The sequence below is a fragment of the Uranotaenia lowii genome, chromosome 1 (genome assembly GCF_029784155.1).
Source record: "Uranotaenia lowii strain MFRU-FL chromosome 1, ASM2978415v1, whole genome shotgun sequence".
Lineage (NCBI taxonomy): Eukaryota > Metazoa > Arthropoda > Insecta > Diptera > Culicidae > Uranotaenia > Uranotaenia lowii.
The window spans coordinates 215488857-215504677 of NC_073691.1; the positions used below are offsets into that span (position 1 = coordinate 215488857).

Genomic DNA, 15821 nt, shown 5'->3' on the forward strand with positions numbered 1-15821 from the left:
CGAAATTTTCATGATATTTACGGCTTATGTTCTTTCGTTCTTTGATAGTTCATGTTTCTCTAATTTCTTTCATCACATATGAAAATGTGATCATAGAAACATTTTTTGAAACAAAATACCATCACGGGACACTTATTTTACTAATTTGTTCTCGAATTATTATATAAATTGTGAGAGTGGCCTCCTCCCCTCATATAAACCTATTAGAAGGGGCGTTTCATAACATCAGAAAAACACTTTTTGTATACAAATACCATCCCATCCCAACCCATTCTCGATAAGTTCTCGAGTTATTCAGAAAATGGGTGACCTTCTCTCCATTTTTTATCTCCCCTCTGGCTAGAGAAGGGGGTCTCAAACCATCGAAGAAACATTGCTAGTACCCAATTTTGCTCCCATGCAAGTTTGGTTCCATTTTCTCGATTAGTTATCGAAATATTAATAAAAATATGAGTGACCCTCTCCCCCTTTTTTATCGTTCCACTGAATGGAGGGAGGGGTGCTAAACCACTGGAAAAACATTTGTTGTGTTCGAATACCCTCTCATGCTGAATTTGGTTTCATTTGCTTTATTGGTTATCAAGTTATGCTATGAAATTAGTATCGGAACCCCTCTTCCTACCTATCCCCTACCTGGAAAGAAGGGATCAAGATCAAACATTCCGTGTATGCAAATACAATCTCATGCCCAATTCTGTCCATTTATTCGATTGTATGATTGTTCGCATCTCATATTTGGTTACATTTGTTAGAAAAGTTCTAGGTTCATGCAAAATAATCGTATGTGAGCTCTCGTCTTCTTTAACTGTATCCCCAATGCTTTTCTATGCCAGAGTTGTTTCCATTAGTTCTCGAGTTATGCGAAAAATTGTAAAGAAGTCCCTCTTTCCTTCCTATCACGCAACTGGAAGTAGTACCAAATAATCACAGAAACATTCCTTGTGCTCAAATACCCTCGTAAGCCAAATTTTATTCCATTTGCTGGGTAAGTTCCCGAGTGATGTGAAAAATTGTATGGAAGCACCCTCATCCCTCAAGATTTTCCGCCTTGAAAACGGAGGTTTTTAAAAATATCATAGAAACATTTCTCGTAATGAAATATCTTCCCACGCCAAATCCGGATCCATTTGCTTGATTATTTTTCCAGTAATGCTGAAAACTGTAAAGGAGCCCCCTCCCCACTTTCTATCTTCTCAATAGACGGTGGGAGAGGTACCAAATCTTCATAGAACTATTTATCGTACCCAAATACCCTTCCAAGCCAAATTTTGTTTCATTTTCTCGAATAGTTTTCAAGTTATGTAATAAAAAAGGGGTTAAAGGCCCCTCCCTTCCTTCTTGCAGCTCCACTGGAAGGAGAGAGGGGTCTGAAATAATCATAGAACGATTTCTCGTATTACACTTCCCTTCCATGCCAAATTTGGTTCCATTTGCTTGATTAGTTCTCCAGATATGTAAAAAATTGTAAGGTAGGCCCCCTCCCCCCTTCTTATCTAACCACTGGAAGGAGGGAGGGGTACCAAATCATCATAGAAACATTCCTCGTACCGAAATACACTCCTATGCCAAATTTGATTCCATTTGCATGACCAGTTCTCGAGTTATGAAGACTTATCACTTTTATTTAAATGACCCCCTCCCCCCTTCCAGAAAGAGAGAGGGGTCCTAAACTATTATAGGAACCTGCGCCGGCCTCCAATACCTCCACCTGCCAAGTTTCACGCAAATCGGTTCAGTAGTTTTCGAGTCTATAGGGAACAGACAGACAGACAGACAGAAAGACAGACAGACAGACAGAAATTCATTTTTATATATATAGATAGATTAAAACATGTTGAGAAATTGAGGGTAAAACAGGCATAACTCCCGTTCCAATGCATGCAGTAGTTCAATTAGGTTTCGTTTGATTCCTCGAAAAAAATCACACAAGAAACACTGTCGGCCAAAAGTTTGGGATCACCCGCTAAAAAAATATGCAAATTTTGATCGCTCATATCTCAACCGTCCTAGGAAATTCTGCAAATCTTCTGATATGATTTGTACGATAATGAGCTAGAGCTATTTTGGAAGTATTTTGCCTAGAAATTATATTTTAATTTTGTACCTTAAACATAACTTAAAGTTAGAACATTTTCAAGAAATCGCACTCAATATTCAAAGTCGATCATCTCGAGATAGGGTGGACCAAATTTCAAAATTTGAGTTGCATTAGAATCCTTATTCTTTACTCCTTAAAACACAATAAAAACAATTTGTGCAAAAATTTAAGGATGTACTTTTAATTAATAAAAAAGACACTTTAGTTACCGTCCAAAAGTTTGGGATCACCCTTTAGTATGGTGTATCGGCCGAAAGTTTGGGATCATTTCTCATCTAACATCATATTGCAAATCTGAAGGGTTCATGTGGAAGCAAGCTTATATGTCCAAATTTCAAGACAAATTCGGATTTGTGTCTCTACTTCTCTTTCTCGCTATAGCCATTATTGTTGGTATGTGCTTGAACGTTGTGGCCTGACATTTGATATCATCTACTACATTTTTGATGCTAAGCTAAGCTTGCCAGATTGCCCTGTTTTATCCGGGTTTGCCCGGATATTTGATGCAAAATTTCGAGGAAGTCCGGTCCGGCCCGGTTGCCCGGATATCGTGAAAAAAGTCCGGATATTGCCCGGATTTTTTCACAATTTTCACAAAGAAACCAAAAAAAATCAAAGTTTTTGAGTAAGTTTCAGCAAAATCGATTAACGGTATGGAAATTTTCAACGGTTGTTTCAAATAATTTCGCTGATTTACTTTTATAAACCTTTAAATATTTAAGTGTTCCAAAAAGTTTCTGGAAGTCTGCAATTGCATTAATAAAATATTAATTTCATTTTTTTTTGCATTTTTTCTTTGCTTTTATATACCTATAATAACACCTGCATTTTGCCCGGTTTTTGCCCGGTTTTTGGATTTAAAAAATTGAAATTCATGCCCGGATTTTGCCAGGTTTTTTTGAAAAAATGCCCGGAATTGCTAGGCCCGGATGGGAATGGAAAAAATTTTGGCAACCTTATGCTAAGCGTTGCCCTAACTTGTTTCTTGTATTGTTCAATCGGAACTTATCTACTTGTGGTCAACGATGGTCTGGTCAGTGCGATCTACGATATAGATTGGTGCATGCTTTCGACTTCGAATCAGAAAAGAGTTTTATTTTTCCTGGCCAATGCAAAATCAGATGTATGCTACATGCATATTTCTTCACTTTGGATTTAACTACTTTTATTCAGGTTAGTAAACCCTTATCTGACTTTTATCTCAATTTTAATTTAACACTTTTTCAACTTTTTAGATAATGAAGGCATCGTTTTCATATTATTCCTCGTTGAATCAGAGATAAAACCGCTAAACTGTTGTTTCGATAAGAAGTCAAATCAATCCAACCAATGGAAATTGTGTTAAAAAAATCAATACGTTAATTTTGACGATAGCACCTTAGGTGACAATATGTTTTTAGTAGATTCGTAGAATACACATCACCGATTCCACTGATCCAATCTGTTTTATTCCTGTATCAAAACGCATTCCATTTTGTAAACACACTAAGTGTTCACTTCGTTATTGAAAGGTAGGCTTTGACAAAATAGCATCGCGCGTGTTAGTTTTTCGGACCAACCAGTTTTTGAGTTGATGGGTAGGCCTAGTTGTGTTTTGATTGAAATTTCTTTCTTCTTCTTAGAATGTCAGCATAAAAATCCAGTATATTCGTCTAGATTTTTGATTGATGATTGTTTCATGCCAGTAGACTTGGAGGACGAAACAAGAACTATTAGTGCAAGGCATACTATGACTAAAATGTCGGACAGATTTTCCGTTGTTTCACTATCTCTGTGAACCACCGGAAAACTGCTGAAACTTTCGGGTGAAGCAATGATTAATATTTTTGCAATTCATTTTTTTTTTTGAGCTCTTTCAACGTAACAAAGCAGGTATTTACAAAGCACAAATGAAAAAAGTTTACTATAAATGGCGCTTCGTAGTAAGTTTCCTATAAAAAAAAGGTATACATACATAACAGTATATTCAAAGTTTGGCCACTCAGCTTAAAACAATGTTTCTTCTCCTGGGAAATTTCACTAAAGGAACCAGTTGGATTTGGATGAGATTGAAACCGTAGTTCTCTATAATTAAGTCAAATGTAAAAACATTTCTTTGATCTGCTCGCTATAATTTACGGAAACAATAATTAAAACGACAGTCGACAAAACTCAATCCACCATCGTAAAAACATCAGATCGTACTGTACAGCACTTGGCAATGGGTTCCAATCAAGAACTTGAAAAATCCTTCAAAATTATCCGCAAATGTTACTTTATTATTGGGGTTGATATTTTTTCCAATCCCTGGAAGCCAAACCTTTGGACCTACGTAACGATGCTGTCGATGGTGTGTTATCCCATTTTGGCGATTAACTTCATATTGAATTACGTGGAAACAATGGAATTTTTAACGGAAAGTGTGTCGGTAACAGTGACAGTGTTCAATTTGTCAATTTCGTTACTGGATATTTACTTCAACCACTCTGGCTGGAACGCCATTATGGAAGATGTGCGGAATTGCGAGGCATTGTTTGCGAAATATAAGCTGGACCATTTGTTTGATGAATATTTTCACCGATGCTATGTTTTTGTTAGATATTACTACTTCCTGTGTATAGTAACCGGCACAATGTATACTGTTTTTTCATTCTTGAGGCCAGACCCTCGAAAGTTCGGATTACCACTGCCAGCAGTGATACCTTTTCTGGACAGCTACTCTGAACTGTTTTACTCAGTAAACTCGATTTATCAACACTGCATTCTAATCACCTCCATTTGCTCAGCAGTTGGTCAGTTTGCTGTGATCATCGTCGGAATTATGACAGCCTGCTGTCAGATAGATGCTGTGAAATCAATTCTCACAAGTTACAACAGTATGATTGCTGATTCTACGACATCGGAGAAGATTTTAACACAAGAATTGATCGAGATTATCCGGTTGCATTCTCTAGTAAAAAACTACGTGGCCAAAATCCAAACCAAGTTCGGATTGCTGTTTCTTGCCTTGTTTAGCTGCATCGGAATCGTTACTGCCATGTGCTTGAATGTTGTGTCCTACAATTTGCTGTCATCCAGTACGTGTTTGATGTTGAACTGCATTTCAACGGTTCTGTTGTTTTGCTCCAGTGGAAATTATTTGCTATCGGTTAATGATGGACTGGCACAAACGATTTATGATTTAGATTGGCATAAGTTGTCGATTTCGAACCAAAAATTGTTTATATTTTTCCTAGCCAATGCACAGCCACCTGCCAGATTACATGCACTTTTGCTGCCACTGGATATGTCTACTTTCATTAAGGTTAGTAAACGTAAGAAAAACTTATATCTCCGGTTTAATTTTTTTCTGTTGTTTTTTTTTCAGATCATGAAAGCTTCGTTTTCATATTTTTCCATTTTGAATCAAAGGTAAAAAGATTAACACCGCACTGAAAAAAAACATATCACATTACGGATTTCTCAATCATAGACAACATCTAAGATTTTTGAAAGTTTAAAAAAATAACGTTTCGTTTCTTGGAGTTTCTGAATAGTTGTAGTACAATTAGTACAATTAGTACAATAAGTACAATTTACAATAATGTATAACATTCTAAATATAAAATCAAACACAAAAATGACATTCTTATTATATTCTATATCACAGTTTAACTTTTTTGGTAAATTAGAGCTTCATTTGAGATCGCTAAAACGTAAATACCTTCTGATGAATAGTTTCATCCTCCCATTTCAACCCGGGGAAGATGCTGCATGCCAAGCATTTTCCCACAGCCGTCGACTGCCTGTTGATTTGAACGGAGAATCTAAGTGGCCGCTACTTACATACATCTATTCCTCCCGCCTGGGCATCCGAAACAGATCATTACCCGATAATAATCAATCAACGGTTCAATGGAGCGTACCATACCAACTCACAATCCATCCATTCGTCCGCCAATCTTTCACTGCCAATCAACCGTATCGCAGCCGAGCTCCGGGCTCGCTATCACAAACGTCAACGGAAACGGAAACGACTTATGAACCAAACTGTCACACGGGCACTGGTTGCCAAACCAAACCAGTTAAAGTCTTTCGGATGATGGGCGAACAAAAAAGAAAAATGCACATCCTTTCTTGTTGCAGATTTTTATTTTATTTTTTTCCGACTTCAAACAATTTCACCCAACCGAAGCAGGCACTGATACAGAGAAATATTTATAAACAACCACCGTCGTCGGCCGTTGCCGGTGGCGATTTCGGCTGTCAAAACAAGTAAGCCATGCGGTACATCTTTTTTTCCACAGTTTCCTTAAATCGATTCCCGCGCAGTCAGTCAATCGGTCATCAATTCGATTCCCGCGTTACGTCTGTAGGTTGGAAGCAACGATATATGGTGACACGCGTGCGGGTAATTGTGTCACGCATCACATATTACTCATATTTTTTCCTGTTTCATCTTAGCATAAATTGTTGCACGGGAAAAGGACTCGGAGATGTCACCGCGTGAAGCACCATTCCATGTCCATACGAGAAGGACGGGTTCTCTTCGTTTATTGATGTTTTTGTTCATGGTGAGTGAATATTTTTGTTGTCGTTTGCTTACAGATTGATGTTGAACGGGCCAAACACGCGACCTGATTTTTATTTTTTTGTAAAAAAGGGAAAAATCATCCTTTAAAGATTGTCGGATTGGAAGTTGTGAAGGAAATATTATTCACGCATGATTCGTCAGTCAATCTCGATTAACGAGCCATTTCGTTTGTTTGATAAATTCAGGGATTTCGAATAAATTTCTACAAGTAAAAACGCAACCGAATTTGCAGGGCAAACTCGACGAGCATTTAAGAGCTTCAAAGTAGCAGTTCTCAAAGTTAACGCAGGAAAGATACGGTAGCCGAGTAACGAGTTGAGAAAAAGAAATGCTTCCAGTATCTAGGTAACGAACGAGCGAAAATCCGGATCTTTACTTACACAGCCAATCCGTGTAGATGAAGGAGTGTCAAATCTATTTACTGTTCCGGAAATTATGAGCACACCTCGGGTTAACGGTCATTTTTAATTGAATTTTTTTTTTTCGAATTCGATACGTGATAACATAAAAAACATTTAGTTAGTGACTTCATTTAAAAATGCGTGGAGAAAAGTATCGTGAACAAGTGGTGTACTGTGAGTGAAATCTCATTGATACCGTATTCGTTTTCACCACCCGAAAGTGTTGCACCATCCACGCTGAAAACGAGCATGAATCGAGTTTTGCACTCACCTTTGTTGATGTGCGTGAAATCGGCTGTGCAACAAAAAATATCAAGCTGTCAAAAATCCATTACAGCTGGTATTTGTTTTCGTTTGACTTCGAAAATTGAAATGAAATTTACTTTAGTTGATCACTGTCTTTTAAACAATATGAAAATTTTAGCATGAATTTATATATTATGTTGAATTGTTAAGATTTCAGATTTATTTTGCTTAGTGGGTTCGCCTCTGGCTGTGATGACTGCAATACCGGCTGATTCTGGGCGGTCTATGTTTGCTGCTGCTAGACTGCAGTTACCCCAGCTTGAAGGTTCCGGTATTTTGAACGTTTATTTCTCGCAAATCTCATCTTCGTTCGAGTACCTATTTCCATTTAAGATTACAAAAAAAATTTCTTGGAAATCGGATCGCGGAAGTCGGGGAAGAAAATTTTGCTAACAGACCGAAACGAACGAAATTCAAGCTCCCAATGCCGGTGTAGTATAGAACTACCGTTTTTGAAGGGCAACGGGTGGGAATCCAGGACTTGGCGCAACCGAGCATCGTCACCCTGAGGCGCAGCTCGAAGCTGGCTGGTAGAAGAGTAGCTTCGATGCAGCTGAACGCTTCTTGCTGTGAAGACCAACTTATAGGACCCTCCCGAACAAGAAAACTTTTCGGTTTGGACGATTCCACCAGATCTTTGGGTTGGCCTTTTTGCACTCTGATTTGCTGCTCTTTTTCCGCATTGCAGCAAGCCTTCTGGGCACATTTCTTCTTGGGAGCGTTGTTCGCTTTGGAACGTGCCATCCAGGTGAAACTCTCCGCCTCTGTTGGAAACGGCACTGGTATTGAATGCGGAACAAGTTTCCGTTCTTCGGGATAATAAAGAGAAAAGAACAGCTCGAACGCAATTTTTGCGGTATAGAAATAAACGGACCAGCAGATATTTGTTTACATCAGGAAGCACGTGCTGTCAAAATTCATGATAGTATTGGTGAGAGCGTAAGCAACACCGAATATTTTCAGAGTGTTCCACCGTCCACTTTATGGTGCACTACCAGTGCACTACTCATCGTGAAAACGAGCATGAAAATGGCAAAAAGTGCACTACCGGTAGTGCACCGGTGCACCACCACTTGAAAACGAATTCTCTATGAGAAAATTGGCCAAGGAAGAGGATGTGTTGGAACGTTGGAGCGATACGGACAGCTATTAAAAAATATGGAAATCATTGTACATTTGAAGCTGAACCGAGGAGTGGTCGAAAATCTGGTCCTGTAAGTCCTGCTATCGACAAAAAGGTCAGGGATGCCTACAAACAGAAACCATCGGCTTCCGCTCGGGATGTGGCTAGAAAAGTAGGGACCTCGCTGTCTAACGAGATGTGTGCTAAAGAGCGACTTGGGCTTAAGACGTACCGGAAGCAGGAAAAAACCTTAAAGTAACCCAAATCAAGCCGCTTCTGTCAAACCAAGAGCCCGGAAACTGTTTAATTCTATATTTACCAAAATTTCTGGGTACATTATCATGGACGATGAAACTTATGTGAAATTGGACTATAAAACCCTTCCTGAGCCACAATACTTCACTGTACGCAAGTGTGGTAACTTCCCTTTTCTATCGGTTCGCTCAGACCGCGGACAAACGTGACTATCGTCTCTAAAGTTAGTTTATAGACTGACTACAAGTTGTGCTCCTTTCTTCTCCGATGAGACCAGAATCAGAATCGAATACCAATACCATGATCAATAATGCTGTTTGACATTTCATTCCTTTCATTCATACACTTCTACCATACACGCTTCATTTATTACACCAACCTACGGTTATAAACTAAACTCAATTTTGTTCATTGATCGATAACTTCTAATGATCCTTTTATTTTTATTATTTTCATATTTTTAAGATATTTCTATCATTCCTACACTACACAACCACAGCAAGTACAAGGATATCCCCGAAACGGAGAAGGCTATTTTCACCGAAAAATTTGACAAGAAGGTGCGAGCGCGGCAAAATATTTAGCCCGTAAGTCACATCGGAAACAATGAACACCCAAATCTATATTAGGGAATGCCTCCAGAAGCGTTCATTGTCAATAATCAAGCAGATTTCATTATTATTTTGTCACACAATAAGCAAGCATGATGGACCCGTCATGTTATGGCCCGATTAGGCATCATACCATTACGCCAAACACACACTATAGTGGTACAATAGCCAAAACGTCTGTTGTTCGATAACACTAAAGAGTGGACTGGTGCCAAAAAAACATTTTCTTCAAGAAGCGGGTATAAATCTTTGATTTTACCCATCTTTGCAATGAATTTCTTGTATCATCACAGACCACGAGTCTTTTTCGTAGTTTATTTATGCACAATTTAATTGGTTATAAATTGCAGAGAAATTTGCATATGAAAAACGCTTCAAATTAAAGCTAAATCATTTCGATGTGTCTAAATGCGTAATACAATTTATTTCATTAGACAGCTGCATGGTTCACAACCCGTAAAATTATCGGTATAACCTTGGAAGAAATGGACTCCAATTCTCCAGTAGGATCTCAACCTTGACAATGGTTCACAATCCGGAGTTCGAGAAAACTTTTAAAATCTTACGCAGATGTCTTTTCCAAGAAGGACTGGATATTTTTGCTGATAATTGGAAGCCAAATTTATGGACCTACATAGCGATTTTATTTATGTCGTGTTATCCTTTGACAGCTATATATTATTCAATGCACTATGCGGAATCACTGGAGATCTTGACGGAAAGTGTATCAACTATAATGACCACTGGAGAGTTGGCAATTCCACTCATTGATATTTACTTCAACACCCAGGCCTGGTTTGATATTGTTGATGAAATGCGCCATTGTGCAACACAATATGAGAAACATAACCTAACCTACGTATTCGATAAATACTTCTATCGCAGCTTCGTGTTCATTAGATCTTATTACATTATTATAACAATCACCGCTATAGCGTTTATCGTTTCACCATTAATCATACCTGATCCTCGAAAATTCAGTTTACCTATGGCATCAGTGATACCGTTTTTGGACCCAGACTCCGCCCTTTTTTACCCAGTAAATTCAACTTATCAAAACCTTTGTTTATTTTTTTGTATAAGCCCAGCGTTCACGCAACTAGCTGTTAACTTCATCGGAATTATGGTTGCATGTTGTCAGACAGAAGCGATAAAATTGATGCTCGTGAAGTTCAACGTCTTGATAAACGATCCAACGACATCGGAGGAGATTCTAACGGAAGAGTTGAACGAAATTATTCGACTACATTCGCTTGTTAAAGATTATCTAGCCAAATTTCAAGACAAGTTCGGCTATTTGGCTCTTTTCGTGTTCATCACCGTAGCAATTACTGTTGGCATGTGCTTGAATGTTGTTGCCAACCATTTGATATCGTCCACTACATTTTTGATGTTGAGTGTTGCGTTAACTAGTTTCCTGTATTGCTCCATTGGAACGTATCTACTTGTGGTCAATGATGGCCTGGTCATCACAATTTACGATATAGATTGGTACATGCTGTCAGTTCCAAATCAGAGAAAAATTTTATTCCTACTGGCCAATGCACAGCTGGATCCAAGCCTACATGCATATTTTTTCACTTTGGGTTTATCTACATTTGTTCAGGTAAGTGGTCATTTGCCATTTTACACCTCAAATTAAATTTAACCTTATTAACTTTTCAGATAATGAAAGCATCCTTTTCATATTATTCCCTACTAAATTAAATTTGTAGAAAGGCAAAAATTAGCTCCATTTATTTACCATGAAGTGTGAATCAATAAAGAAATATACAATCTACTAACATTAATGAAAGTATAAATCCAAACGGAAACACGTTTCTGAAGGAATCATAGAACACCCACTAACACCAACGAAAGTTTGAATAGATGTTATGCTCAAACAATAACTGTTTTATTACTTTATCACTTATCATCGAACCATATATGTACATTGACCAGACCGAAACATATGCCATCAACTTTGATTTAACATTGACAATTTTATCACGACGTTTAAGCTGTACTGGTCCAGTAGCTAGACCTCTCCATTTGCCAAAAAACCTCTTCAACAATTGAGTTTTGTTCCCTTTTCGACAATCATAGTAGCCTAATATGAAAATGTTACACAAGGTTAAAAAAAATTTTATCCTCTTGGACCACGTGCGGGTCCAAAAAAACCACCACGTGCGGGTGAAAAAATAATGGGTCATGAACCAAAAAGCTATCACTACCTACATCACGTCACATTTTAAAACAGGGCTCAATTAAAAATGGTTTGTATGTAGGCAAAATGAAACCCTTCCAGTGGCTCCAAACATATATGTACGATCAAAACAAATATGCTTCAGCATTCTAAAACAAACCTGAAACTACATTGGGAACTTTAGCCAATCACTTATCGAAGCATTCCCCACTAAGTAAGAGTAAAATTTCTTGTTAATCTTTTGACGTTCTTTAAAAAAAAAAAAGAAAAACAAAGGCGTCGGTCAAAAGTCATGGCTTGCTTTTTGGCACAATGAAGTGAAAACACTGATTGCTCGATAACTTAAACACTGTGAATTATATTTTCCAGGTTTAAAAATAAGAATACATCAATAAGTGACAACTTTCATTGATCATTTTAACCAAAAAGTTTGAAACGTTTTCGGGCAACTTTCACACATTAAATTAAGATTTCGACATCATCGATATTTGTTAACGATATTTTTACATGATTTCACCATATCTTGCAACGTATGCCACGAGCCACATGTGTTGTTTATTCATGAACAACTTTATTGGTTATAAAATGGAATAGTTTGCATATTTAAAAAGGTTCAAATTATTGCCAATTTTATCTCGATCTGACTGGATGCGTAAAACAAAATTATTTCATTAGACAGCTGTATGTTTCACAACCCATAGTATTATTGGTATAACCTTGGAAGAAATGCATTCTAATTCTTCAGAAGGTTCTTAACCTTGACAGTGCTTAGCAATGGTTCACAATCCGGAGTTTGAGAAAACTTTTAAAATCTTACGCAGATGTCTGTTCCAAGAAGGACTGGATATTTTTGCTGTCAACTGGAAGCCCACTTTATGGACCTACATAGCGATTTTTTGTATGTCGTGTTATCCAATGGCGGCCTTGAACTTTGCATTGCATTATGCGGAATCGTTGGAGATCTTAACGGAAAGTGTGTCAAATATAATGACAAGTGGAGAGTTGACCATTCCACTCATTGACATTTACTTCAACCGCCAGGACTGGTTTGACATCGTAGAAGAAATGCGCCATTGTGCGACTCCGTATGAAAAACATAACCTTACCTACGTGTTCGATAAATACTTCTATCGCAGTTTTTTGTTCATAAAATTTTATTACATTTTAATTACAATAACCGCTATAGCGTATATGGTGTCACCATTCATCATGCCTGATCCTAGGAAATTCGGTTTACCTATGGCAGGAGTGATACCGTATTTTGACAAAGACTCCAGTCTTTTCTACGTGGTACATTCAGTTTATCAAGACTTCGTTTTATTTTTTTGCATAAGTCCAGCGTTCACGCAACTAGCTGTTAACTTCATCGGAATTATGGTTGCATGTTGTCAGACAGAGGCGATAAAATTGATGCTCGTAAAGTTCAACGTCTTGATAAACGATCCAACGACATCGGAGGAAATTCTAACGGAAGAGTTGAACGAAATTATCCGACTACATTCGATAGTTAAAGATTATTTGTCCAAATTTCAAGACAAGTTCGGCTATTTGGCCCTTTTCGTGTTCATCACCGTAGCTATAACTGTTGGCATGTGCTTGAATGTTGTTGCCAACAATTTGATATCGTCCACTACATTTTTGATGTTGAGTGTTGCATTAACTAGTTTCCTGTATTGCTCCATCGGAACTTATCTACTTGTGGTCAATGATGGCCTGGTCAATGCGATCTACGATATCGATTGGTACATGCTGTCAATTCCAAATCAAAAGAAAATTTTGTTCTTTCTGGCCAATGCACAACCGGATCCGAGCTTGCACGCATATTTCTTCACTTTGGATTTAACTACTTTTGTTAGCGTAAGTGTTCACTTGGAATAATATGCTTCGAAAGAGATTTAACTTTCTTATTCTTTTCAGATAATGAAGGCATCATTTTCATATTATTCCCTACTGAATCAGTAATCAAGCATAGTATCATTGAAAGGATCTTCCATACCTGATTCACAACTATCACTTACAAAAGATTTGATACAATAAATATTGAGCAAATGAAAATGGAATTTCGACGGCTTTCCGGTATGCAATTACCAGTTTAGATCTAGAACTTGAAGCACTAACCTCTGTTTCACCTCGATTTCACCGAAGCAAATCGTTCTTAATATCGTAGGTTCTTTTTTTTTTCTCGAGCATTGTAAACATTAAAATGTAAATAAATATTGTTTGAAAAGTTAGGTAAGAATTTTTCTCCAGTACGTTTCATTTCGGTGTTCGAGAACTAGTTTATCCTATGAAGATTTATGATGTCATTGAAAAAAATCACCTCAGCATTAGTGAGCAACTGCTACAGTGCTGGAAATTTTTTATAAGCGCACACGCTTTCTTGAAGTTTATAATCATTTTGAACTGAATATCACCAAACAAAATTGTATAATTTGATAGATTTTCACAGTTATACGTATTTTTCCATAAGACTGTTAAGGAACAACACTAGACAACAATTATGATTAGCCGTTAGGAAAAACCAGGCAAGCCATAAAAAAATCAAATCTATATATATCAAAATGAATTTCTGTCTGTCTGTCTGTCTGTCTGTCTGTCTGTCTGTTCCCTATAGACTCGGAATCTACTGAACCGATTTGCGTGAAACTTGGCAGGTGGGGGTATTGGAGGCAGGGGAAGGTTCCTATTGTGGTTTGAGACCCCTCCCTCTCTCAGCAAGTGGGGGAGGGGCCTCCCAAACAAAAGACAATTTTTTGCATAACTCGAGAACCCATCAAGCAAATGGTATCATATTTGGCATGGGGTGGTATTTGGGAACGAGGAATATTTCTATGAATATTTGACACCCCTCCCTCCTTTCAGTGGCGTGATAGGAAGGAGGGAGGGGGGCTACCTTACAATTTTTCATATAACTCGAGAACTAATCAAGATATTGGATCCAAATTTGGCATGGGAAGGTATTTGGATACGAAAAATATTTCAATGATTATTTGAGACCCCTCCTTCTTTCCAGTTGAAAGAGAGAGGGGCCTCTTTCATATTTTTTTATATAGTTCAAAAACTAATAAAGCAAATGGAACCAAATTTGGCATGGGAGGGTATTTGGATACGAAAAATATTTCTATGATTATTTCAGACCCCTCCCTCTTTCCAGTAGGGAGATATAAAGGGGAGAGGGGCCTCTTTTATAGTTTTCAACATAACTAAGAAAGTAATTCCTTCTTACAGCGAGAGGAAAGGAAAGAGGGAGGGGAATTTCATACAATTTTTACTGCATAACTCAAGAACTACAACAACAAATGGAACCAAATTTGGCATGGAACAATTTTTGGGTACGAGAAATGCTTCTATGAATATTTGGTATCCCTCACTCTTTCGAAGAGGTGGATGAAAAGGGGGAAGCGACGTCTCCCTTACAGTTTTCAGTATAACTGGAGAGCTGATCAAGCAAATTGAATCATATTTGACATGTGAGTGTATTTGGATACGAGAAATGTTTCTATTATAAATTGAAGCCGTATCTTTTAAGCGGTAAGATATAAATAAAGAAGGGGGGGGGGTTCCATTTTTTTGCATAACTCGAGAATTAATCGAGGAAATTAAACCAATTTTCATCATAATCATCAAAAAGTATTTGAGTACGAAAAATACTTTTATGAATATTAAGTTATCACCCCTCTATTAAAAGAAGAGAACGGAAAGGGGGATGGAACTTCCTTTCAAGTTTATACATAACTCAAAAAGTTACCACTTAAATAAAACCAAATTTGGCATGGCATGGAATATAGGAAGGGAAGAGGGAAGCTTACATTTAACTTTTGTTTTACAAAATCCGAGAAATGGACAATACTTAACTTGGAAAATCATTTTGGTATGACTCTATGATTATTTGACACATCATCCTGCTTTCAGTGAGATGGTACATGGGAGGAGGGAGGTGAGCCCAATACAATTTTGTTAGCATAAGTTCTCAATTTATGCTTACGAAGCCAACAAATGGAAACAAATATGGCATGGAAAATTACTTGGTTACGAGATAAGTTTTTACGATTGTTATACAACTCTTATGCTTTACAGAAAGAAAGAAAGAAAGAAAGAAAGAAAGAAAGAAAGAAAGAAAGAAAGAAAGAAAGGGGCTCCATACAATTTTTGTTGTAAAGCTTAAATACTTATCAACCAATGGAACTATATTTGATATAAGAGGATTTTTGGGAACGAAGAAAATGTTTATTAAAGATTACAATCTCCATTCATCAGGGGGTGAAGGGAAGGACAGGGGGGGGGGGCTCT

At 37.5% G+C, this 15821-nt stretch overlaps 3 protein-coding genes across 3 annotated transcripts; all 3 read left to right on the top strand.

Annotated features, from left to right (window-relative positions):
• Positions 1–4709: 4709 nt before the first annotated feature.
• On the top strand, positions 4710–5512 carry LOC129738397 (odorant receptor 22b-like). The gene is made up of 2 exons (XM_055729577.1): positions 4710–5381; positions 5445–5512. The coding sequence occupies exons 1-2, from the start codon at positions 4710–4712 to the stop codon at positions 5490–5492; spliced, it is 720 nt and encodes a 239-aa protein (XP_055585552.1). The 3' UTR covers positions 5493–5512.
• A 4856-nt stretch (positions 5513–10368) lies between these two features.
• LOC129739887 (odorant receptor 22c-like) lies at positions 10369–11099 on the top strand. The gene is made up of 2 exons (XM_055731429.1): positions 10369–10952; positions 11012–11099. Exons 1-2 carry the CDS (start codon positions 10470–10472, stop codon positions 11051–11053), a joined length of 525 nt encoding a protein of 174 aa, XP_055587404.1. The 5' UTR covers positions 10369–10469; the 3' UTR covers positions 11054–11099.
• A 1347-nt stretch (positions 11100–12446) lies between these two features.
• On the top strand, positions 12447–13493 carry LOC129738398 (odorant receptor 22c-like). Its single transcript, XM_055729578.1, has 2 exons — positions 12447–13388; positions 13449–13493. Exons 1-2 carry the CDS (start codon positions 12447–12449, stop codon positions 13491–13493), a joined length of 987 nt encoding a protein of 328 aa, XP_055585553.1.
• The last annotated feature ends 2328 nt before the right edge of the window (positions 13494–15821 follow it).

What these genes read in the sequence shown, in the direction of transcription:
- LOC129738397 (XM_055729577.1), top strand. Translation starts at nt 4,710, where the DNA reads ATGTATACTGTTTTTTCATTCTTGAGGCCAGACCCTCGAAAGTTCGGA. An exon ending in ATATGTCTACTTTCATTAAG is followed by an intron (nt 5,382 to 5,444) that starts GTTAGTAAACGT and finishes TTTTTTTTTCAG; the next exon opens with ATCATGAAAGCTTCGTTTTC.
- LOC129739887 (XM_055731429.1), top strand. Translation starts at nt 10,470, where the DNA reads ATGGTTGCATGTTGTCAGACAGAAGCGATAAAATTGATGCTCGTGAAG. An exon ending in GTTTATCTACATTTGTTCAG is followed by an intron (nt 10,953 to 11,011) that starts GTAAGTGGTCAT and finishes TTAACTTTTCAG; the next exon opens with ATAATGAAAGCATCCTTTTC.
- LOC129738398 (XM_055729578.1), top strand. Translation starts at nt 12,447, where the DNA reads ATGGCGGCCTTGAACTTTGCATTGCATTATGCGGAATCGTTGGAGATC. An exon ending in ATTTAACTACTTTTGTTAGC is followed by an intron (nt 13,389 to 13,448) that starts GTAAGTGTTCAC and finishes TATTCTTTTCAG; the next exon opens with ATAATGAAGGCATCATTTTC.